The 24,815-nt window shown below is 46.0% G+C and overlaps 1 protein-coding gene across 1 annotated transcript in view; it reads right to left on the bottom strand.

Annotated features, from left to right (window-relative positions):
• The window catches only part of SDC3 (syndecan 3), a 75,640-nt gene that overhangs the window by 10,118 nt on the left and 40,707 nt on the right, over positions 1–24,815 (bottom strand). Inside the window, exon 2 of the mRNA XM_051987995.1 lies at positions 148–265. Coding sequence (XP_051843955.1) covers positions 148–265 — 118 coding nt within the window. The remainder of the gene's footprint in view (positions 1–147; positions 266–24,815) is intronic.

The following is a 24,815-nucleotide window of genomic DNA, read 5'->3' as shown; positions in this document are numbered from 1 at the left end:
GGAAAAGAGGAAGAGAGGGAGGATAGAAGAAAAGGAGGAAGGAGGGAGGAAGGGAGGGAGGGAGGCAAAGAGAGAGGGAGGGAAGAAGGAAGGCCAAAGGTGGCCATGGGAGGAAGAGGAAGAAGAAGAGGAAGGGACTAAACTTACAGCCTGAGCCAGAGCCTGAATAATGGTCATCTAGCTCATCGTCTGGGAAGGAGTCATCATCTCCGGATCCCTCCAGGTCCACTGGCCTCTCAAAGTTTTCACTGCGCCATCGCTGAGCCTAGAGGAACAGACAGACAGAGTTCAGCACAAGGCAGTTAGTAGACGTCCAGGAAAATCAGAGCCCCACAATCACATACTGTGGCAAAGCATCAGGGCCTGGAGTCATTTCTATCTGAAGGTGTCCACAATGGCGGGCCATTCTCAAACCTCCCCACACTCAGGGTGAGGATACCAGGGATGCTGTTCAGCCCAGGCCTCCACAGATATGGCTCAGCATCCCTGAGTGGGTTATATTCTCTTCTCCCCCCATTATACAGAATCCCAGATCCTCATGCTTTCCAAGACCAGTTTACTAAGCTCCTACTACACGTCCCACATCCCTATACTTAAGCACTGGGATTACAAAGACAAAAAAGAAACGGTTCTTTCTCTCAAAGAACATGTAGTCCACTGCAGAAAAAAACACGTGAGGAAAAAATAAGTAAATATAAAATATTTCTTCATATGTAAAATGTAATCTATAACAATTGTAATTTTAGAGACACAAACAACTGCAGGTGGGTCGGGGCTGGGGAGGGTGGGGGGAGATGAAGAAAGGCCCTGTAGAGAAAGCAGCCTTTGGGTGAGCTTTGAAAGCAGTAAATAATTCCCTGAGAAAGGGTGAGGAGGTACTCAGGCCTGGAGGAGAGACCTTCAAAGTCACAGAGGTGGCAAATGGTATGTTGTGTGTGAGAGATAATGAGTAGATCCATTAGTAAAAACATGGCAGCTCTGCATCAATGGCACAGTGGGCAAGGCTGATTGGTGGGAAGTAATAGATAATGAGGGAAGCTGAAAAGCAAAAACTCCTTGAAGGAAAGAGATTGCTGGGTAAAAAAAGAAATAGATCTTATTAAGAGGCAAGAAAGAGGAAAAGATGAGGAAGCCAGAGGAGACAAGATAGACAGCCAGGATCTCTGCCTATAAACCACACTTCCCCCAGAAGGATCTCACAGTACCCAAGACTCAGGACTTTCCAGAGAAGCTGCTGCTTTCCCATGCCCCCTCGCCCTCTGAGATGCGGCTTCAAGAAGCCAGAGCCTGGGCAGTTTGCCCAAAAAGGCAAGAAATATCTGGATTGGTGGTCAGCAGATGGTGACATCTGGATGGGTCCGTCCCCATTTTGGGGGAAAAGCCCTGCTTATGGACAAATGAAAGGGGGAAGGGAGGAAGGCCAGGGAAGCCAGAAACAGAACTTGGAGCCCAGTGTTTGGGAAAACCTAGGAGACAGGACTCCTGCACCCTGCTCTCGTCTTTCCCCTGACTACTTGTCCAGCCTAGGAATCTGAGGTAAAGGTCTAGCCCTCAACCCCACAGTAAGACTGAACCCTAAACATGGGTACAAATAAATCTGCTCTGCCAGGATCACACTGTGTCCAAGTCTCAGCCAAAGAATGGGCAATAATCCTGGACCAGAGCTTAAGAGAGCCCTTAACTCTAAACAGAGACTCTAAAGCTCCACTGGGAGTTTTAAATGGAGAGACATAAAATTATCCAGGGCACAGTAGAAAGAACACTGAGACTGAAGGCAAGAAGCCTTGAGTTCAAACCTGGCATTGCCTGTGTAACCTTATAGAAATCTTTTAGACTCTTCTCAAGGCCTCAGTTTTCTCATCTGCAAAATGGGGATAGAGCAGTAAAGTTTGCAACACTATAACTTTCTAGGTAGATGCTATAAGTATTCTCATTTTTTTAAATAACTTTTTATTGATAGAACTCATGCCAGGGTAATTTTTTACAGCATTATCCCTTGCACTCACTTCTGTTCCGATTTTTTCCCTCCCTCCTTCCACCCCCTCCCCCAGATGGCAAGCAGTCCTTTACATGTTGAATAGGTTAAAGTATATCCTAGATACAATATATGTTTGTGGAACCGAACAGTTCTCTTGTTGCACAGGGAGAATTGACTTCAGAAGGTAAAAATAACCCGGGAAGAAAAACAAAAATGCAAGCAGCTTATATTCATTTCCCAGTGTTCTTTCTTTGGGTGTAGCTGCTTCTGTCCATCCTTGATCAATTGAAACTGAATTAGCTCTCTTTATCGAAGAGATCCACTTCCATCAGAATACATCCTCATACAGTATCGTTATTGAGGTATATAATGATCTCCTGGTTCTGCTCATTTCACTCAGCATCAGTTCATGTAAGTCTCGCCAGTCCTCTCTGTATTCATCCTGCTGGTCATTCCTTACAGAACAATAATATTCCATAACATTCATATACCACAATTTACCCAACCGTTCTCCAATTGATGGGCATCCATTCATTTTCCAGCTTCTAGCCACTACAAACAGGGTTGCCACAAACATTTTGGCACACACAGGTCCCTTTCCCTTCTTTAATATCTCTTTGGGATATAAGCCCAAAGTAACACTGCTGGATCAAAGGGTATGCACAATTTGATAACTTTTTGAGCATAGTTCCAAATTGCTCTCCAGAATGGCTGGATGTGTTCACAATTCCACCAACAATGTATCAGTGTCCCAGTTTTCCCACATCCCCTCCAATATTCCACATTATCTTTCCCTGTCATTCTAGCCAATCTGACAGGTGTGTAGTGGTATCTCAGAGTTGTCTTAATTTGCATTTCTCTGATTAATAATGATTTGGAGCAAGGTATTCTCATTTTTACATAAGGAAACTGAGTCACAAAGAGTCACAGTGAGGGAATGCCTGAGCTAGGAATTTGAACTCAGATCTTACCAACTTTAATGCTATATGAACTAGAGCCCCAGTTTTTTAAACTGTGGTTCATAACCTCATTGGGGTCTCAGAACTGAATGTGGGAGGGTCATGAAATTATGATTTATTATCAGTAAATGCTTGCTTTGCATAATAACTATTTATATAACTGGGATCACATAACAAATTCTTGGGCAAAAAAAGGTCACAAGGGGAAAGTTTAGGAAATCCTGGACTAGGCCAGCAACTGAGAGAGAGTGTGGACAATGACCTCTACAGATCTCTCCTAAATCTAGGCTTCTGCTAACTACACCCCAGACTGAGACCCAAACGCTGAGTATCCAACGATATCTCCCATACACTGAATCTGGATACAGAATAATCCCCTATTTTACTGGCTTATTGATGCTTCACCCAGTCTAACTACTACAGACAAGCCCCTAAGACTGGCACCAGTCTGGGTAAGTATCCCCGAAATGGACCGAGCCCCAGCCCCAGACAGAGTCCCATCAGGTAAACATGACACTTGGTCCTACATGAGAGAGGGAATTGCCCATGGAAGGGAAAGAAGCAGCCCTGATATTAAAACACTGTGTACCAGAAACTGTGCTAAGTACTTTTACAAATCTCATTCTGATAACAACCCTGGGAGCTAGGAGCTCTCATCTCAATATACAGTAGGGGAAAATGAGGCAGACAGCAATTAACTAACTTGCTATTAAGTGTCTGAAACTTGATCTGAATCAAGTCCAGGCCCAGCTCTTTATCCCCTGCTCCTTAGCGCACACCATGGCCCCCGTGCCAACCTGCTAAGGTCCAAGGTATCCTCCCATATATAAAGTCTACCTAAATTATTAGTAGTCAAAATTAAGTCATAAACCCTCCTTATCCCACTAAAGAGTACATTTTTATGAATTTATCCATTCGATAATTTACTGACAGCTTGCTAAGGCTGTAAAACTCTTTAATGTTTTGGTATCTGGAGAAGAAAATGAAAATATATTGCTAGCTGTTCCACATGCCTCCAGCTGCTCATGCCCTCCTTCCCAAACTACCCTTTACTTAACTGTGCAGTAATTCTTGGTGTGTATTGCTTTTTGTTAATGTGTCTGACTTTCCCCATTAGAATGGAAGCTCTCTGCAAGTAGGAATCGTTTCACTGTTTGCATTTGGAGCCCTAGTACCTAGGACAGCAGCTAGCACATAATTGACACTTAAAAACTTGCTAATTCATGGATAGGAAAGAAGCAAAAAAAAAAATCGCTTCTGGATGAGGGCAATATAGGAAATTTAATGGAAGAAGTGTCCCTCTCCCACCCATATTCCTCCATACCTCACACCTGGCCCTCTCTCCCTCCTCTAGGTAAATCCTACTTTCTGCAATAGGCCCTTTCTCTATTCCATCCCACCCCTCCCACCTCCAACACTGTCCTCCCTCTGGGATTCTCTCCCATTATCCCATGAAGACCGTTATTTACATCTTGTCTCTTCCATTAGGGCCAAGGGAACACCACAGAGCACAGAGCACTGGGCGTGGAATCAGAGAGACTCATCTTCCTGAGTTCAGCTCCTGCCTCAGACACTTCCTAGCTGTGTGAAAACTGGCAGATAAATCACTTTACCCTCTTTGCCTCAGTTTCCTCATTTGTAAAATGAGTTAAAGAAGGAAGCAGCAAACCCCTCCAGTGTCTTTGCCCAGGAAACCCCAAATAGGACCATGGAGAGTCAGACATGACTGAACCAACTCTTCCATTAGCCACTGAGCTCCCGAGGACAGGAACTCAGTTTGTTTCCCTAGGGTTTGACACACAGTAAAGTCCAAGTAAAGACTTCCTGGTGAGGGTGAGGATAATCAATCCATCAATCAACATTTAATAAGCTTAAGCCCCTACTATGTGCTAGACACTGTGCTAGGCTCCGGGATGACAACAGGCAAACAAATACATACAAAGCAAACTATAAATGGGATATATCTGTTGCTGTTGTCCTACTGTTTATGATCCCTTTTAGGTTTTTCTTGGAAGAGATACTGGAGTGCTTTGCCATTTCCTTCTCCAGGTCATTTTACAGATGAGGAAACTGAGTTAAGTGACTGCCCAGGTCACACAGCTAAGTTAGTAAGTGTCTGACGCCACATTCGAACTCGGGTCTCCCTGATTCTAGGCCTGACATTCTATCTACTAGCTGATCCAGTGCAGGATCAACAGAATATAATTAACAGAAGGAAGGCACTAGAATTAAGAGAAGTTGGGGAAGGCTTCCTGTAGAAGGTGGGGTTTTAGCTGGAATTTAAAGGAAGCCCAGGGAGGTCAGTAGGAGTGGAGGGGACAGAGCATTCCAGAAATGGGGGACAGGCAGGATATTGCAACAGGCCAGGTGTGAGGGGGTAGGGGTCTGGCACCAGGATGGTGCAGAGGAGGGAAGGGTTGGACTCCAAAGGTGACATAGACAGGCTTGGATGTGGAGGTCAGAGACAATGAGGAGTCGAGGATGACCTCTTCATCGTGAGCCTGACGGATTGGAAGGATGGTATGGCTTTAACAGCGAAGGGAGGAGGCCGGACTGGGAGGAAGGTTTAGGGGGAAGACAATGAGCTCTGTTTGGGTTTAGATGCTTTGTCATTTAAATTAGGCCTTGAAGGATGGATAGGATTTCAACAGGTGGAGAGTGGAGATTCATGAAGAAGTAAATGCAAAAATTGGGAAAGACAAGGCTGAGTTCAGGGAAGGCAGAGCAGGAAGGATCAGAAAGTGTGTGGAAAGTCTCATGTGGACACACAGAAAGCTCAAGAGCCCACCTCCGGGTCTCAGACATACACCCAAAGGCAGGGTACCGAATGCAAAGACACAAGGGTGTTCCGGCACCCTTAGGAACCGTGTCGGGAATGTCCCCAGAATGAGGAAAGGCCTGTGGGAAATAAGGGAGGCCAAGAAGGTGAGACTGGTGGTTTTTGGCTTTTTTAGCTCCCTGGGGAGCAAGATCTAAGCAGAGGCACTGCCTCAGGAGAGCTGGGAACAACAGAAGCCCAGAAATCCAAAAAACAAACCCAATCAGCCCTTCTCATCTCTTTCTTTGCAGTTTTCTCTGCAGACTGGAAAGCACAAAACAAGCTCGGTTAAGTGGGTAGTGACCTCTCCAGGATGAGTGAGGAGCTGGGAAGGACCCGGATGCCCTAAAAGGTTTCACATCACAAGCGCTCCACCGACGACAATCCCGGCACTGAAAGAAAGGGATGTGACTGCTGAGCCACTGCCAATCATTGAAAAGTTGTAGAGAACAGACGAGGCACTGTAGGTCTGGCGACGGGCAAAAGGAGGCCTGATTTTCAATAAGAGGAAGGGGGAGGGTTCTTCAAACGATGAGCTAATAGCCTGATTTCTATTCCTGGCAACTGGCTGGAGTCTGTTATGAAAGGGGTGCTCTCTGGACATTTTTGAAAGCCCTTAGAGCCAGTATGGGTTCATGAAGAACGGATTGTACCTGACTAACCTCATTTCCTTTCCTTTTGGACTCAGACACTAGATTGGCAGAACTGGAGAAGGGCACAGGTGCAGGACACCTCGAGGAAGGGAATGCATATGATGATCTGACACTTATATCCTTGTGAACCAGAGAGGGGAAAGGGGAGACACCCCCACATAGGGAGACAGAAGGAGGGGAGGACCAGGAAGGAGTTGGGGGAGGGAGAGAAAGAGAGAGAGAGAGAAAGAGAGAGAGAGAGAGAGAGAGAGAGAGTCAGAGATGGGAGGGAGAAACAGAGACAGAGACACAGAGAGAAACACAGAGATGGGAGGGAGAGACAGAGAAGAGAGAGAGAGAGAGAGAAAAGACAGAGAGAAGAGAGACAGAGACAGAAACAGAGACAGAGAGACAGTGTCAGAGGTAAAGAGAGGAAAGAAAGACACACAGAGAGAAAAACAGAAGGAAGAGGAACAAAAAAGGAAAGAGAGAGAAGCAGACAGAGAGAGAGAGAGTCAGAGATGGGAGGGAGAAACAGAGACAGAGACACAGAGAGAAACAGAGATGGGAGGGAGAGACAGACAGAAACAGAGACAAAGAAAAAGAGAGACAGAGACAGAAACAAAAATAGAGTCAAAGGGGGGGAGTGAGAAAGAAAGACAGACAGAGAAAGACAGAGACAGAGATGGGAGGGAGAGACAGAGTCAGAAATAGAAATAGAGTCAGAGGGGGGAGTGAGAAAGAAAGACAGAGATGGGAGGGAGAAAGACAGAAACAGAGAGAGAAGAAATGGGACAGAGAGAAGAGAGACAAGAGAGAGAGAGAGATGAGAGAGAGAGAGAGAGAGAGGACAGAGAGAAGAGAGAGATAGAGCAAGAGACAGAAGACAGAGAAAGAGTGTCAGAGGTAAAGAGAGGAAAGAAAGACACACAGAAAGAAAAACAGAAGGAAGAGGGACAAAAAAGGAGAGGGGGCACACAAAACAGAGAGAATCAGAGAAAAAGGAGATAGATATAGGCAGAGAGACAGAAGAAGGGGGGACAAGGAAGGAGAGAAACAGACAGAGGAAAGACAGCTTCAGAGACCCAGAAAGACTGACAGAGACACAGATTCAGAGACAAGCAGACACAGGGACACAGAGACAGACAATCAGGAAAAGAGAGAGATGTCACCCTCACGACCACCACACAAATGAAGAGAACAATGAAGGGCAACAAACCTCAGGTTAAAGGTAACTCGGGGACCTCCTTGTTAAAGCACACAGCTTTCCTTACTTTCAGTGAATGGTAAATTCTAAAGTGTGGGACGACAAATCCCATCAGACTCAATTGTCATTGTGCTTGGGGAGTCTGGCCTGCTGGGGTGAGTCTGCATTTATCTGCAGAGTTTGAGCATCCGGTCTATGGGAGCTTTGTCCCTGGGGACACCCAGAGAAGCAGCTCCTTCTCCCAATCCTAATCCAAACGTGCGTGGCCCCTTGCAGTCCCACAGAGTTTCCCAGGACACTCATAGGTTAATGGCTTGGCCAGAGTCCCACAGACTGTCTACGTCAGAGGCAACACTTGAATCCAGGTCTTTCTGGAGTGTTAGGGCTGTACCATGATACCTATTCTAGTTGCTGCTGCTGCTCATTTGTTTCAGCTGTATCTGACTCTCCATGACCCCATTTGGATTTTGTTGTCAAAGACACTGGAGCTTTTGTTATTTCCTTCTCCGACTCATTTTACAGATGAGGAAACTGAGGCAAACAGTGACCTGCCCAGAGTCACACAGCTAGCTAGTGTCTGAAGCCAGACTTGAACCCTGGAAGATGAGTCTCCCTATTTTAGACATCTCTTCTACATAAGACAAAATTAGACTTTAAAAACAGGACATAGAGGTGTTCATTAGGCAATCGCATGATTAGGTACACTGGGTACAGGGCCTGTCACATAGTAGGCACATTTATTTTTAGATTACCTGAATTAACTGAACCAAAGAGTGGTGATGGGTGGATCAATGTCCAACTGGAGAGATCCCAGTGGAGGGACCTGCTTTTGTTGAATTCTATTCAACACTAACATCAATGATGTGAATGAAGGAATAGATGGCTCATCAAATTTTAGAAGATGGAAAGTTTGGAAGAATAGGGAACACACTGAGATGACAGACTGAGGAACCAAAATACCTCAATAGGTTAGGATGATAGACAGATGATCCGCTTGTCTGCTAGGTTCTGAACTTATTCCCAATGAAATCGTGGTGAACAAAAGAGCCTAGGTTCAAAAACAGCCTCTCATGCCTACTACTTTGGGCTTCGCCTTTCCTAGGCCCTTATCACTTCATCTATAAAACGAGGGGATGGGACTAGGTGGCCCCTAACATCTTTTTCAAGCTCCTGGATCTATAATCCTGTGCTCCAGGGAAGTGATTTACTGAACAGAAACAGGAAAGCAACACACACAATGACTCCATCCACAGAAATGGAAAGGGAAAAAAAAACAAAAAACAGAAAACTGATTCTGGGGGATTCTCCTGATCCAGGAGAGAAAGTGCAGCTCCCTCCCTCCCTTGCAGAAAGCTGTCATTATGGGCATAGAATACTGCTTATACCACCATGCTGGGTGAATGGGGGTCAATCTGCTTAACTTCCTCTCTCAATCTCTCTCCCTCTGCCTCTTTCTGTCTTTCTCTCTGTCTCTGTTTCTCTCCCTCTCTGTCTCTCTCCATGTGACTATCTGTCCCTATTTGTCTATCTCTATGTCTCTGTGTCTCTATCTGGGGAATTCTCCTGATCCAGGAGAGAAAGTGCAATTCCCCCCCCCCCCACACACACACACACACCTTGTAGAAAGCAGTAATTATGGGCACAGATCACTGCTTATACCACCATGCTGGGTGAATGGGGGTCAATCTGCTTAAGTTCCCCTCTCTTTGTCTCTGTCGTTCTTTTTTCTGTCTCTCTGTATCTCTCTCTCTCTTCCTTTCCCTTGCTTCTTCTCCTTTTTCTTTTCCTTCTTTTCTTCTCCTCCTCCTCCTCTCTCTCTTCTCCTCTCTTCTTCTTCTCCTTCTCTCTCTCCTCTCTCTGTGTCTCAGTTTCTCTCTCTCTTTCTCTTTCTCTCCCTCTCTCCTCCATTTCTCCCACTTTCCCTCTCTCGTTCATTCCCTCTCTCTCAATCTATTTGTCTCTGTTTCTCTCTTCCCAATCTCTCCCTCTATTTCTAGCTAAGTGGAGATGGCATATATTTGAACTGAAGACAACATAAAAACAAAAGATACCAATAAAAATTGTTTAAAGAACCAATGTAAGCTTGGGTTTGAAAAAGGTTCCTGCAGCAGCACAGCATGGCCAAAGTAGAGGCCCTGTTTTAAAAAAAAAAAGTCCTGGGGGTTTCATGGACCACTCCTTGGCAGCTCCAAACAGGCACACCAGCTCAGCCCTCATGCCCAAGGCAAGGTGGGTGAGAGCCCCAGCTGGCCCTCTCACACCTGGAGCCCTGGGGGGTGGATGGGAGACAGTTCCAGGCATCCCATTTTGAAAGGAACATTGATAAGCCTGCCATGAAGGGAAGCAAACGGCCTGATCATCGTTGGCTGAAGGATCACTGTTTGTCCTTCATTCTGGAAGGGGACCGGGCCATCAGGAAGGTGTTGCCATGACTTTCGAGCGAACTGGATTTAAGTGAGGGAACCAACTGGGGACAGACAAAATATGGAGAGAAGATGTGAGCTGCACAACCCATGGACTTGGAGATGAGAAGCTCTGAATTCAAATCCTGCCTCAGATACCCACAGTGATCTTAGGTCAGTCATTCCCATTTGAAAAGGGAAGACCCAGTGACTTTTAAGAGGCTTTTTTCCGCTCTGACTATGATCTCATGATCAGAGCAATAAGGACCTAAAGTAGGATGGTGGCAGCAGCAGGAAAAAGAAGGGAACAAATTACAATTTGATTATCACTCTAGAATTGGCAGGAATCTCAGAGGCCAGCTGGTCCAACCCCCTCACTTCACAGAGGAGGAAAGCGTGACCCAGGGAAGTGAAATCATTGGCCCAACTTAGTAAGTAACCATCAGGGGTGGGATTTGAATCCAGATCCCCTGTCTCTACCATCAGTCTCTCTTTCCAGTGGCCCAGTCCATCTGTCCTAGAGATACAGCAAAGAGAGAGAGAAGAAGGTCCAGTTATCGACTAACCGAGAGAATTGGGGAAGAGAGAAAAGATGACCGCACCTCAGAAGTCTGAAATCATGGCCCTTGAGATACAGAATATAGGAGTCTGAGTGAACAGTATTACCCTTCAGAGAGATGCCTTGGGGGAAACAGAAGAAGCCCCGCTGGGGTACCACCGAGTTAGCTAGGCTAGACTCTCCAGTCCCCTACTCATTTCAGCTGCTTTTTTCACTGCTCACTCCCTCTCCCATTTAGTGATGGGTAAGGATTCTTCCAGTAGAAAATTCTTATAGTTTATTCAGTGGTTGGGTTTTTTCCCAGTTCTTGTAAGATGTTACTCCCAGAAGGAACCTAAGGAAGGAGAGCCCTCCCATCTCTCCTGAATGTTCAGTCTCTGTTCGAGTGTTCACGAAGCCAGACTAGTGTTTTGGAAAGGTTTCCAATCCAGGAAGCTGGCTCCGAGCCAAGCTGAGGGGCTGGGGAATCCCAAAGCAAGGCCAAGCAGGACCCTCCCAAGCCTAGCTCTCTCCAAGTGGGGGGTAGGAAAGAGGGTCCTTACTGGGGGCAAAGGGGCAAGAAGCATTAGCCCAGAAAAAGTCCGGCTCCCTTCCCTCAGGCTCAGTAATGAATTAATCAGTATTTACTTGCTGGAAGTGACTCATGGAGTGGAACAATTAGCATAATTGCTCCCATGACTAATTGCTTCGATTACTGGGACTTCCCACTTTTGAGTCGTCCCAGTGCTCAGAGGACTCCCCACACACACCTTTTCCAATCAGAGGTCCTGGACCCAATGTCCGGAGTAGGATGCTAAAAACAGAGATCCTGGACCCAACATCCAGAGTGGGATGCTGAAACCGAGGAGTAAGAGAGAGGAAAGGACAGTCCTGGGGCCTTGCCTATCGGAACAGGATAGATCAAAAATGATCTAATCCAAGCCCCCCAATTTAGAGAGGAAGAAAGGGGGACAGATTTGCCTGTGGTACCACAGAGGTAGCACCTGGACTCAGCTCCTACCAATGAGTCAGAGTTCGTGGCTCTAGGTTATCTCCCAGCTTTTCTCAGGGAAAGAGAAAGAGGCTAACAATGAGAGCTACAGGGCAGATTCATCAGTGCTGGGGGGATTTCTACATTTAGAGCACACAGTCACACAGACACTCAAAGACGTATTACACACACACACACACACACACACACACACACACACACACAGAGCATGACAAAGAAATGCATTCTCCATGATGTACACAGGCTGCATATAGTCACTCTCTGTCTCTGTCTCTCTCTTCTTCCTTCTCTATCTCTTTGTTTTTCTCTGCATCTCTTTCCTTCTCTCTCTCTCTCTCTCTCTCTCTCTCTCTCTCTCTCTCTCACACACACACACACACACACACACACACACACACACAGATTTACAAACATGAACTTACACATGCCGCACACAAGCTCACAAAGATAAAGTCATAAAGGCCCATTCACACCCATACACAAATGCTGAACAAAGACTTGCAAAAATACACCCATAAGCACGTACCACACACAAGTGAACCTAAACTCACATAATCACAAACAAGATACATACATACTTGGAGAAACACCCAGGATGTCCCTCTGTACATCAGACGGGATATGCATTCTGTGTATTCATGTGTATATAATACAGAGAGACCCAGACAGACAGAGAGTCCAGAAGAGAGACAGATAAAAAGAGAGAAAGAGAAGAAGAGAGAGGGAGACAGAGGCAGAGACAAAAAGAAACAGAGATAGAGACAGAAATAAGAGAAATAGAGGAGAGACAGAGACACAGAGCAGAGACAGAGAGAAGTGAGAGACAGAAGAAGAGAAAGCAAGGGAGAGAGGAAAATGAGAAAGAGGGAAGATAGAGAAAAGGAGAGGAAAAAAGAGACAGAAACAGAAAAAGAAAAAAGAAGAGGAAGAAAGAAAAAATAAAGGAGAAGGAGGGAGGAAAGGAAGGGGAGAGAAGAGAGAGAAAAGAAAGAGGGAGAAGGGAGATGGAAAAAAAGAAAAGGAGGAATGAAGAGAAGGGAGAGAGAGAGGGGGGAAAGAAAGGGAAGAGAGACAGAGATGGTGGGGCGCAGGAGAGAGAGAAGGTATTTAACAGTCATGAGTACCAGAGAAAAACATCAAGCCTCCTATGAATCAATCAGTCTCCACTCAGGTAGCTCTCACCTAGATACTATTAATCCCCATCCCAGTAGCCTCTGACATGACAACAGTTGCTATGACGACCATCTCCTCCATCCTAATGACTGGGAGCTGAAACTCCCCACAGAGCTGAGAAGGAGACTATGCAAAAGGGAGAGATCAAGAGTCAGGGGACAGAAAGAGAGGATGAGGGACAGAGAAGAGAGACAGAGGAACAGGAAGGAAGGTCAGAAGGGAAAAAAAAAAGGAATGGGAGCAAAACTGGGTCAGAGGAATAGAGGGAGAGTCACAAAGAGACATACACACATCTCTCCTCTCCTCCGCCTGACCCTGGGTAGGAGGAGAAACGGACAAAGGCATCAAAGGGGAACAAGATGGTGGGGGAGACAGGGGCAAGAAAGGAGGCAGTACGAGAATGAGTCAAGGGGGAAAAGAGATGGAAGGGAAGAGTGAAAGAGAGAAAAGAGCAGAAACAGAAGTAAAAAGGGAGAGACGAGAGGTAGAAAGGGATCTAGAGAAGTTGAGGGTGGGGACAGAAAGACAAAGGGGACCAAGAAGAACCGGGGGGGACGGGAGGGGGAGAAGAGAGGGAGGGAGAAAGCAAAGGATGAAAAAAAGCAGAGATGGGGACTGAAGAGAGAGGGGAGGGGGACATGAGATAGAGCAGAGAGAGGGACAGAATACAGAATGCAAGAGAATAGAGGGAGATAAGGCGGCAGGGAGGAAAGAAACTGAGAAGGGCAATGTGTGTGTGTGTGAGGGAGAGAGAAAGAGACAGACAGAGACAGAGAGACAGAGACAAAGACAGAGACAGAGAAAGAGACAGAGAGAGACACAGAGAGACAGAGAGAGAAAGAGAGAGAAAGAGGGCTGGAGGGGGGAGAGAGAGAGAGAGAGATCTTGGCTAAGTCAATTTCTCAGGCCTCAGTTTCCCTATATGAAAAGAAGACTGGACTTAACAATGGCCTTTGAGATTCCCTCCAGTTCCATACCCATAATCCTGAGATTCTCTGGCAGAGGGATGGAAAGGGGCTGGTGGGGGGTGGGGGGGCGCGCGGGCCTGGGGAGGGAGGGAGAGACAGGAAAGAGATGGAAGAAGGTGAAAGGCAGGGGAAAGTGGAGAATGAAAGAGAGAGGGTCTGGGAGAACTGAGAAGGAGGAGACAGAGCAGAGGAAGAAGAGGAAGACTGAGCCCAGAGGCAAGGGTAAAGGAGAGAAGGAGGAAGTGAAGGACAGAGAAAGGGGAGGGGTGGGGTGGGGAGGGGGAGAGCTGTGTATGTATGCTTTTGGGTATGTGTGAAACAGAGAATGATCACACATCTTAATTTAGCCCCACACACCCATCAAATGAAGACAGAATAAGGCAAGAAGTGCCAGTGGTTTTCCAAATTCTGATCTGAGTGGCCGTTACTCGGCAAACAAGCCATCCTTAAAGTATGAAGCAGCCAGGGCTTGGGAAGGGGATGGGTGGAGGGGAGGGCAATAAAAAGATCAGAGAAAATGGAGAGCCAGGGACAGGAACACGAACCAATAATCAATCATTAGGGGAAGTCAGCAGCAGGCCAAGAAAGTGGGGAAGAAGGACAGAATGTCCCTACTACAAAGTAGTTCAGAGCCCATAATTGCCAACTCCGACAACCTAAGAAGAATCCCCTCCTATAGCAGGTTCAACAAAGGCTCACCTGGAACTTAAAAATAATAGCTCACATTTTTCTGGACACATCAACGAGTATTTATTGACCACTGGTTGTATGTCAGGCCCTGGGCTAAGAGTTGGCCATACAAATCAAGCAAAAGTCCCTGCCCTCAAAGAGCTTACATCGGAGCTGGAAAGAACCTCCGTCACCTAGTCCAGTCTCCTCATTAGCTGTGTTCAAGAATCTTTCCATCCATTCTCTCATTTGGCCTCCACAACAAGCCTCTGAAGTATGATCTCACTGCCCTCATCACCCGTGAAGATAATGAGTTTCAGACGTGCTAAGAGACCTTCCCCTATGAGAAGATCCTAGAGCTGGAGGAGAGTTAAAATGCAACCCCTCCAACGAATGGCCGTCCAGCTTTCACTTGAAAATCTCCAGCAATATAACTAATAAATGTTAGTGCTGGGTCTTGTTGACTGTGTTCTTTCCACTACCTCATACCAAAAGGATAATGTAGGTCCAGGTCCTTGTAAAGCCATTTAGTGCATCCCCCTGTCTCTAGACAAGATGGCACTAGACAAGATGGATGTGGCTCAGGTTTCCCATTGCAATCAGACAGTTAGCAGGATGCTAAGGTGGGACTGGAGAGTGAAAAGTATGCTTTATCAGCCTGGGTCCTAGTCTGGGCTCTGACTCCTTATGTAACTCTGGGAAAGTTATTTCAGAATCATGGCTTTCTCCCCTGCAAATGATCATATTCTTTACTTCATTAGGTTCTGCCAAAGTGCATAGTAGATAGGATATTATGGATAGAAAGACACTTAAACTCTTCCTTTCTCTTGGTCTTCCCCATCCCTTGAGAAGGCACTTCTTAAAGAGTCACTTAAAGAGTCAGCATCTAGCTCCCATCAAACTATAGATTATTTTTAAAAATTACATTTAGTTTGCATGTGCTTGAATAATACCCAAACGTTGCAGAAGTATCTGTCCCTCTTCCAAAATTCCTCCCCAATCTCTGCTCTTTAGATAGGACCTTTCCCAGAAAACAACCAGACCATTTCCCACCCACCTTCCACATCCCCTGAATATGAGGGCACCCAAAACTTAAACTCACACAGAGACTTCTCAGCATGCCATATATAATGTATGTGTATACACACCAGCATATATGACCTTACTTTTCTTCCCTTCACAGACCTGACTAGTTTCCCAGTTCAATGAGGTCCTGTCTTCCACCTTTGAATCCCTTGAGCCTTTGCCCTTCTGATAGTCACATATCAGGAAATCGTAAGTCTGAGACCCACCCCCCACCTTCCCTCTCTGTTTCTACTTCTCATCTACTAAACACTATTAAAGGAATTCAGGGAACCACACAGAGGGGGGTCTACAACAAATTCGTTATCTACCTTCAAGTGGGCCCTCCAGGCTAAAGCTTAATCCTTTTATTCATTTCTGATTAATTCACTCTAACACTCCCCAGAGAACAGCTGTTCTCTCTCCTTAAGCCCCAATCCCAACCCCAAGCCCCCTCTCTGCAGAGGAGCTCCTCACCTATTTTACTGAGAATGAGGCCATCAGTGGGAGAGCCTGGTTTCATGCCTTAAAATGCCTGCCTTCACAGCCCCATTCTCTCCTCCTTCGCTCCCGTTTTTAAGGAAAAGGTGGCCCATTGACTTGCCCTGGCTAAGCTCCCAGAGTGCAGCCTTGAATCAATCCATCCTGACCTTTTCAAACTCATCTCTCGATTGGCTCCTTTTCCAGTGCTTCTAACCATGCTTAGGTCTTGCCTATTATTTATCTTCTCTTAACCCTTATCATCCTCTCAATCTATCGGGCAACTGGGTCTCTCCTACCTTGGACCACAAACACTTTGGTCCTCCCCCAACGCCTTGAAAAGTGGCTTCCAACCCACCACACACCACCTTACTGGAGTTGCTCTGGAACCTCATCACTGCTAAATCCATTGGTCTTCTTTTCTTGTCCTCCTTGGCCTTTGTGTAGTATTCACCAATCCCCCTCTGTGCGCACTCTTCCCCTTCCTCCATGTGAGATTTCTCTCCTCTGGTTTCCCTCCTTCCCATCAGAAAGTTCTTTCTGACGATCCTTCGTTGATTCATCCATCAGAGTGCAGGGGGCCCTAATGTTTCATCCTTGGCCCTCTTTCCTTTCCTCTTTACAGTCTCCCATGATGATCTCATCCTTCCCATGGCTTCAATTATCACCCTTCTGCCCATGACTTTTCAATTTGGATGTCCTACTGCCATCTCCCCCCTGGAGTTTCACATCCAAGCAATTGCAGGGCAACTCTACGGAGATGTCCTGCTGGTCGTTCAAACACAATGTGCCCCAAGTGGAACTCCTCACTGCCATCATGCATGCATACTTCCCTCCTAAAGCCTGTTCTTCCTCCCAATACTCCCCATTTCTGTTATTCTATGATTCTGTTCACCACTTCCTCCCTTCTCTCTCTCCCTCTGTTTCTCCTCTCTCTCTCTCTCTCTCTCTCTCTCTCTCTCTCTCTCTCTCTCTCTCCCCTTCCCTCTCTCTCCCTCCCTCCCTTTCTCTTTCTCTGTCTCTCTTTGTCTGTCTGCCCCTCTCTCCTCTCTTCTCTTCTCTTCTCTTCTTTTCTCTCTTTCCTCTCTCTCCTCCCTTCTCTCCTCTGTCTCTCTGTCTGTCTCTATCTCTGTCTGTCTGTATGTCTCTCTCTCTCTCTCTCTCTCTCTCACACACACAACACACACACACACACACACACACACACACGTGTTACTCTTAACTTTATCTTCCTCTCTCCTCACTTCTCCACTACCCCAATTCAGGATCCTGTCACCGCTCATCTGGACCGTTAATTGTCAGTGTCTCCTACCTGCCCTTTCTATCTTTAATCTTTCCCCTCTGCAGGTTACTCTTTACACAGCCACTAAAACCATTCTTCCAATGAACATGTCTTATTGTTCCATTCCCTTGCTAAAAAATATAGCTTCCTACTGCATAAAGGATAAAATGTCCTTAAAATAAAATAAACCTAGCATATAAGGGCACCCCATCTTAAGATAGCTAAGTAGGCTGGCAGACAGAGTGCTAGGTCTGGAATTAGAAAGACCTCAGTTCAAATCAGCCTTTGACACTAACTAGTTGTGTGAATCTTGGCAAGTCACTTAATCTATCTGACTCAGTTTCCTAAACTGTAAAATGAAGATAATTATAGCACTTACCTTTCAGAGTTGTTATGAGAATCAAACGAGGTAATGCTCCTGAAGTGCTTACTTAGCATAATGCCTGGTATACAATAAGTATACAATACTTAATAAATGCCCCGACTTATTTTTCCAGTCTGATTTCACATTACTCCCTTTTCATGTATTCCATGTTTCTATTACATGGAACAGAGGATGTTCCCTATTCTTGACCCACAGTGCCTGGAGTGCTCTCCATCAATCAATCAAAATCCTTTTTTTTTCCTTCTGGTACGGTGGCTGCTCCCTCCATTAAGCCTTTGCTGACACCTCTGAGCTATAAGCGACCTTTTTATCCTTTCCTGATAGCATTTTTCATAGATCTTTTCTTTGTTTCTAATACCATTTAACTTTATAGTTTTTAATTGTTTGCCTTCCCAAGGGATGGGGAAGACCGAGAGAAAGGAAGAAAATCTGGAACTCAAAGTTGGTTTTTTTAATGAATGTTAAAAAAAAAAATTGTGTGAAATTGGGAAATATTTCACAAAATCAACATATATTAACTTACTTTATACTTACCAATTGTTTTGTAACTAAACTTACTCATTGCAGTTACTATATATTTACTAATCATAATTCCTAATTACTACACTGACCAATAATACTAACGTGTATAGAGGCTGTATCCTGCCCCCTTAATAAAGGACTGCACATTTGTATTCCCAGGCCTCAGCATAGTACCCTGCACAGAGCCAACGCTTAAGAGATCCATTGTATGTGAGCCAGCATGCTGCCCCAGAAAGGATGCTGACTTGGGAGTCAGTAGACTTGGGCTTGATTGCTGGATATGCCATTTATGAGCTGTGTGACCCTAGATATGTCCTTTCTGAGCCTCAGGCTCATCTGTAAAATGGGAAGACTGGACTAGAAGGTAGAACTTCGAAGTTCCTTTCTGGCTCAGATCTTTGCTATGGAAATATTCACATGCTGTAGATACCCTGCCACAGCTCTACACAGCCTTACACACAAACCCAGATATATACTATCCACAGTTCATATTTAGACACATCTCCCCAAAGACCTACTTTCTACACACATCCCACAGCCCAAATATAAAAACAGCTACCCTTAGAAATGTATAGAGACACATGGACCAAACATCCTTCTAGGGATGCAGGCCTAATACAATACTCAGACTCACCTGTGCTAAACAGAGACAGACAGAGAGAGAGAGAGAGAGACAGAGAGAGAGAGAGACAGAGAGAGACAGAGAGTCAGAGAGAGACAGAGTCAGAGACAGAAAGACAGGGAGAGACAGCAATAGAGAGCGCTACACTTACTCATTCCTGAAAATATATAACAGACAAATCCCAAAGCCCTCCACAGCCCCATCCTGATCCATTGGGCTGTGTGTATCCAGATCTCCTCCAAGGTCAAAGAGATGACCAATACTTGTTTTCTGGAGAAAACACTGATGAAAAAGAGGAAATGTTCATTTAAATAAAGAGAACCTGAACACACACACACACACACACACACACAGTACACACACCCTCTCTCTTCTCTGCCCCCAAAAGTAATCTTCCTTCCTTCCTTCTTGGAGATCCAAATCCAGAAATCGGTCTACCACTCTTGCCCACACAGGCTAGTAGACATCTCCCCCACAACCTCAAATCCTTGGACAAAGGAGAGGCCAGAGCAGGATGTGGACACGGGGTTCTTGTTCCTGGCCTGCAGGACCTTCACACACAGTTCATCACCTAGAACATCCTCCCCCTAATCTGCTCTGCTTAGTATCTAAAATCCTACCCTACTTTCAGAGGCTCAGCTCAGCTCCCCTCCCCCAGGAAGCCTCCTCTGATTACACTCTCATATCATCCTATCTAGCTTTTCTCTGAAATCCTCTGCACCTTCTGGCTGGGTCCCACAATTCAGTTTGGTTCTTAATTATTCCAATTCATATGCACACTGTGTTTTTTTATCTCCTGGCAGGGGTGTGAGCTCCTGGAGAACAGAAATAGACTTCACTCCCCAGGTCTCCTGCGCAGGGCGCCTCATAGTGCAGGGTGTACCTGGTGCCTGAGTCACTCTGACCCAGTGCCTTCCCCATCTCCACCCAAACCCCGTCCCCATCCCGGATGGCTCAGTCACTCTGAAGACTCAGGCTCCCCTTCTACTAGCACCCACTCCACCCCGCCCTCCACCAGGCACACAGGTGCTGAGCGAAACCAGTGAAAATCATCCTAGCAAGAGTTCCTGACCTGCATGCAGAGCGATTCTCAGCTTACAGAATGCTTTTATAGACATCCACTAATCTGGTCCTCACCCCAAACCTAGAAGAGGATGATGGTAGAGATTTGTATAATACTCTGAAGTCTGCAAAACACTTCACAAACATGATATCATTCGAGGCTCACAATAACCCTGTGAGATGTGGTCCCACTTTATAGAAAAAGAAACCAAATCTCAATCAACAAGTATTTATTAAGTAGCAGGTGGGGCAGTGAACAGAAAACCGAGCTCTTTGAAACCAAGTTCTAATTCAGCCTTAGACAACTGTGTGATCCTGGGCTCGTCACTTTACCTTCATTCATAAAATGAGCTGGAGAAGAAAATGGCAGCTAGATTTGGGGCAAATAGGGGATAAAGAACTGGGGCTGGAGTTAGGAAGACCTGAGTTCACACTAGCTGTATGACCCTGGGTAAGTCGCTTTAACTTAAAAATCAAGAATTTGACAATTCTTAATCCTGGTGAAGGAAATGTCAAACCACTCCAATATCCTTTGCCAAGAAAACCCCACGGACAATATTGACATGCTAGGGTCCGTGGAGTCATGAAGAGTTGTACCCAACCGAACAACAGTAATAAGCGTGGTGGTGGTCATTGGGGAGGTAGAAATACAAGAACGGGACAGTCCCTGCCCTCAAGGAGATCACATTTGACTAAGATACAGCAAAGCCATGGAGAAGTCCTGTAGATATTTATAGCAGCACTTTTTGTGCAGACAATGAACTAGACACAAAATAGCCGCCCATTAATGAGGGAATGGCTAAACTGTAACACAGGAAATATGATGGAATATTACTGTGCCATAAGGAATAATGAGTTTGATGGAAATCGAGAAGCCCAGGAAGATCTTAATGAACTGATACAGAGCAAAGTAAGAACCACAACAATGTAACTAGAAAGAAGCGCACTTAAAGCAATGGAAATTGAATTCTGGGAGATGAAAATGATCAAGTTTGGTCCCAAAGAACAGAAAAAATAAATCGAGGACCTTTATTTCTTTACAAAAGCAGGGATAATCATGGGAGTAGAACACTGAATATAATGTTAGACTTTTGGATGTGTTGGTTAGTTTTGCTGAACTTTCTTTCTTCTGGTTTTTTTAATTCTTTTTTTATACACACACATGAAAATGTGTTTGAATTTGAATTCACCTCTTTATTTTAGAAGCCTGTACCACCTTCCTCGGGAGATGGGAGAAAGAGGAAGGAGGGAATTGGGTAAGAAGGGAAGCTCTATAGGACCAGAGATTGAGGGCTGGACCTTCAGTTCAATATCATCTAATCCACTCCCCTTAGAAACTGGGGTTCCAGGAGGCTTGTAGGGAGAAGTCTGAGGGCAGAAGGATCTTTCTCTTGGCTAAAGCAGACCCATTCCTAGAGAGATTCCTCCCCTTCCACCACCTCCCAGAGGGATGTCCTGAACTTGTAAGTCAGTCCACAAGCTCCCCTTCTTTGCCACTGTCTCTCCCTAATACACACACACACACACACACACACTGCCAAGGATAATCCAATGCAACTTTTCCATTTTACAGAGAAAAAAAACTGAGGCACAAAAAGAGGTAGTCATCAGAAGGTTTAGATCTGGAAATCATGCAGGTATATGTTGCTGGCGATGTGATGGGAAATGGGTGGAGAGACCAGCCAGCTGCAAGGCTAGGAATCCAGATGTTCCCAGCATTCTCTAACACACAATGCCAGGGAGTCTGGAGCGAGCTGGGGCCAGCTGTTGGGGACCAACTACGGAAATGAGAGGGGAGCCTAGGACCCCATGCTCTCCTCTTCCCCATCCCCTAACAATGCTATTTTCCTCTCAGCCCTGAGGATAGAGGCTGGCTCCACTCCTATTCCCACTGACCTCTGCCTGACTCCCATTTCCTTTGCTGAGCTCAGCCTAGTCCCTAGCTCATAAAACAGCATCTCCTATTCAGTTCTGACAGCATAGCAATAAACACACACACACACCCCCCAAACCGGACCCAGATCCCACCAGACCCAGCTGCCCTAACACCCTCACTTCTAATACATGTACTTGAATGTCCCAACATCCAAATGCACTGAGGCAAGCCCCTTGGCCTCTGTGGGCCTCAGTTTCCTCATCTGTAAAATGCAGAGGATCAGCTTCTAGCTCTACAGCTCTGACCCTATATACCCAACACACACTCTCAGTGGAGGTACACTCAGAAACAAAGACACCTAAATATGCATGAAGCAAGAGAGCGCCACAAAAGAGCCGTGCCCTTATACATTCAATACTCAGCTGAGATAAGCCCCGGAGAGAAAGCAGGGCCCAGCGCACAGACACCCACAGCCCCACCCGTCCACGTTGTACCTGCAGGTCCGAGGGCTCCTATGTGAGCAATCACCTCTGGACACCCACCCGGAAGATAACACAAACATCCTTGACAGGAAACCAACCTAAGGTTATCAGAAGGACATCTGCTCTTGGGGAAACCCAGTTCTGAATTCTGACCTGGAAATGCCTCGAGTTCCCGACTTGCGGAAGGCATTTCTCTCTAGGATTAAGGCTCTCTCCCTCCTTCCCTTTTTCTATAAAATGAGGTGCTTAAGTGGTTAGAGTAGAACATCTCTAAGGTCGCTTCCGTGTCTAATATATAGTTATTAGGTCTCTACCTAATACCACTGTCAGAGTGCTGTCAGAGAGACCCAGCTCAGTGTGATCCTAGGCAGGTCACATCATTGCTGTCTGGCTCAGTTTTCTCATCTGTAAAATGGGGATAATAACAGCACCTACCTCACAGACTTGTTGTGAGGTTCAAATGAGATAGCAATTGTAAAGTACTAAGCACAGTGCCCGGCTCACAGCAGGTGTTTTATAAATGTTAGCTGCTGTTGTTATCAATGCAAAAAGCTCCTGGTAGATCCCACGCATCTTGGCAGGGTTCCATCACCTCTCGTTGCTTCTCAATGTTGGGGAGTCCCAAAGGGACAGAGCAAAGGCCAAGAACTTCCCTGTTCCATCCTCTTCCTTCCCGGCCCCACTGCCCAGCCCATCTCCTCTGCCCCTCTCTCAGAACACAAGGCCAAGGTCATAAGGTCCCCTCCTTGGAGGCTGGCCTTCTTTTCAGCTCCCTGCCACCTGCCTGCCCCCACCCTTCTCTCCCCACAAGCAAGCTCCAATAAAACACAATCTCCCACCACTGCCAAGGAGGCTCGATGGGTTCCCAGGGGACTCTGGGAATGGGAGTCCCCATGGCAACCAAGAGGGACCTCCAAGAAATGCCCTCCTTCCATACCACCCAGATCCACGACTGCTTGGACAAGCAAGAAAGGGGTTGGCAGGAAGAGCTGTGGCCCATCTCGAGGGGACAGAGGAAAGAAAGGAGGGGAGGGTGCAAAATCTCCTACCAGTTCAGAACGCCAGCGGTCTATAACTCCTCGAAACTACAGACAGCTCACTTGTTACAAGCAGTTCTGACTGATTCCTTGCCCAGACCCCCCCCCCCAAAGCACACCAGGGGCAGGTTTGAGGGTCCTTCGGGGGGGTTCCTATTCAAAATATTTAGCCAAAATAGATAAAGTGGAAAGACTGACTTCTGGGATTGAAACAGAGGGCCCTAGGTTCTGCCCTTCTGAGTGAGGGAATCTTGAGAAAACCCAAGCTGAGCCAGTCTTCCCAGCTGAGACAATGATATTCACAGGACCCAAAAGGCTTCTTAAACCCTAATGTGCTGCAGGAACATCAACTGTTGCTTTTATTCATTGGGTGTTTGGGGGTTATTGGTTTTTTTTTTGGGGGGGAAGCTATTGTGATGTGTGAGTTCATTGGTACTGAGAAGGCCCAGAGAGGAAACTCCCTCTGGTCTGGCAGATCAATGTCCACCTGGCAGATCAATGTGAGTAAGGGGCTCGTCCAGGGCCCCCAGTCAGTACACATCGACGGTGGGATTTGAACTCAGATAGTCTTGACTATGAAGACAGGCTCCAGTTACTCTGGAGGAGGAAGGGAGGAGAGAAGGAAAAAAGGAAGAAGAAAGGAAGGACATATTTATCTTACTGTGTGCCAGACACGGTGCCAAGCACTTTACAAATATCATTTCATGGAAGGCTCACAACAACCTGAGAGATAAATGCTGTTATTATCCCCATTTTGCAGCTGAGGAAATTAAAGCAGAATGAGACCAAAATGACCCATCCAGGGATAAAATTACTCCGTATTAAAGACTGGATTTGAACTGAGATGTTCCTCACCCAAGGTCCAGTGCTCTATCAGCCTAGATACATCATGTAGAACCGTATACTTGTCAAAAAGCCAATGGTGATCTGGAGTTGGCTCTACTAGCCAATTGTTAATTTTTCCACATAAACATTTGAGCATCCATTAGAAATCAAGGCTTGATTTATTTGTTATTTTATTTGTTATTTTAAAAGCCACTATATTTAAAAGATTAAATGTACATTAGATTGCAAAGTATGACATATCTTTTTGGAAAGCTGATTGTTAAACATTTTACCAACACATCCTTGTAGAAAGTTTAATGCTCCAACATCCCTACCAGGTAAGTATGATTATTCCTATTTTCAGATGAATAACCTGAGACGACTCACATAGGAGAGTTTAGCCACTCACTTAGGAATGGAGAGACCCCCAAAGCTTTCTGGCCAGAACTGGGGCTACCTTTCCATGAGGTCAAGGATTATTTTTCTAATCTTGGAAACTGAAGCCCCAAGGGGTCATATATGAGAATGAAAGAATACATATGAAGGATAAGAACCAAGAAGGGGGAGATGCACAGCTTCATTATTACACCCGGTTGGAGCCCAGGACCCCCGCCCAGAGCTAATCACGCCACAAACACTCATAATAAAATCAGGTATAATTAATTCTGCTGAGCTCTCTTCCCCTCAACCAGCCGGACCACAGAGCTGCCCCCCGGTGCCAGGGCCTACAAGGGGCCAGCCCAGCCCATCCTGGGCCCCGGTGCCCACGCCTGGGAATCAGGATGACTCGGGTAAGTTGGAGCGGTACGGGAGGCCATGGGGGG

The sequence above is a fragment of the Antechinus flavipes genome, chromosome 3 (genome assembly GCF_016432865.1).
Source record: "Antechinus flavipes isolate AdamAnt ecotype Samford, QLD, Australia chromosome 3, AdamAnt_v2, whole genome shotgun sequence".
NCBI lineage: Eukaryota > Metazoa > Chordata > Mammalia > Dasyuromorphia > Dasyuridae > Antechinus > Antechinus flavipes.
The sequence above is the reverse complement of the archived record's forward strand: the minus strand, read 5'-3'. Positions and strand labels throughout refer to the sequence as shown.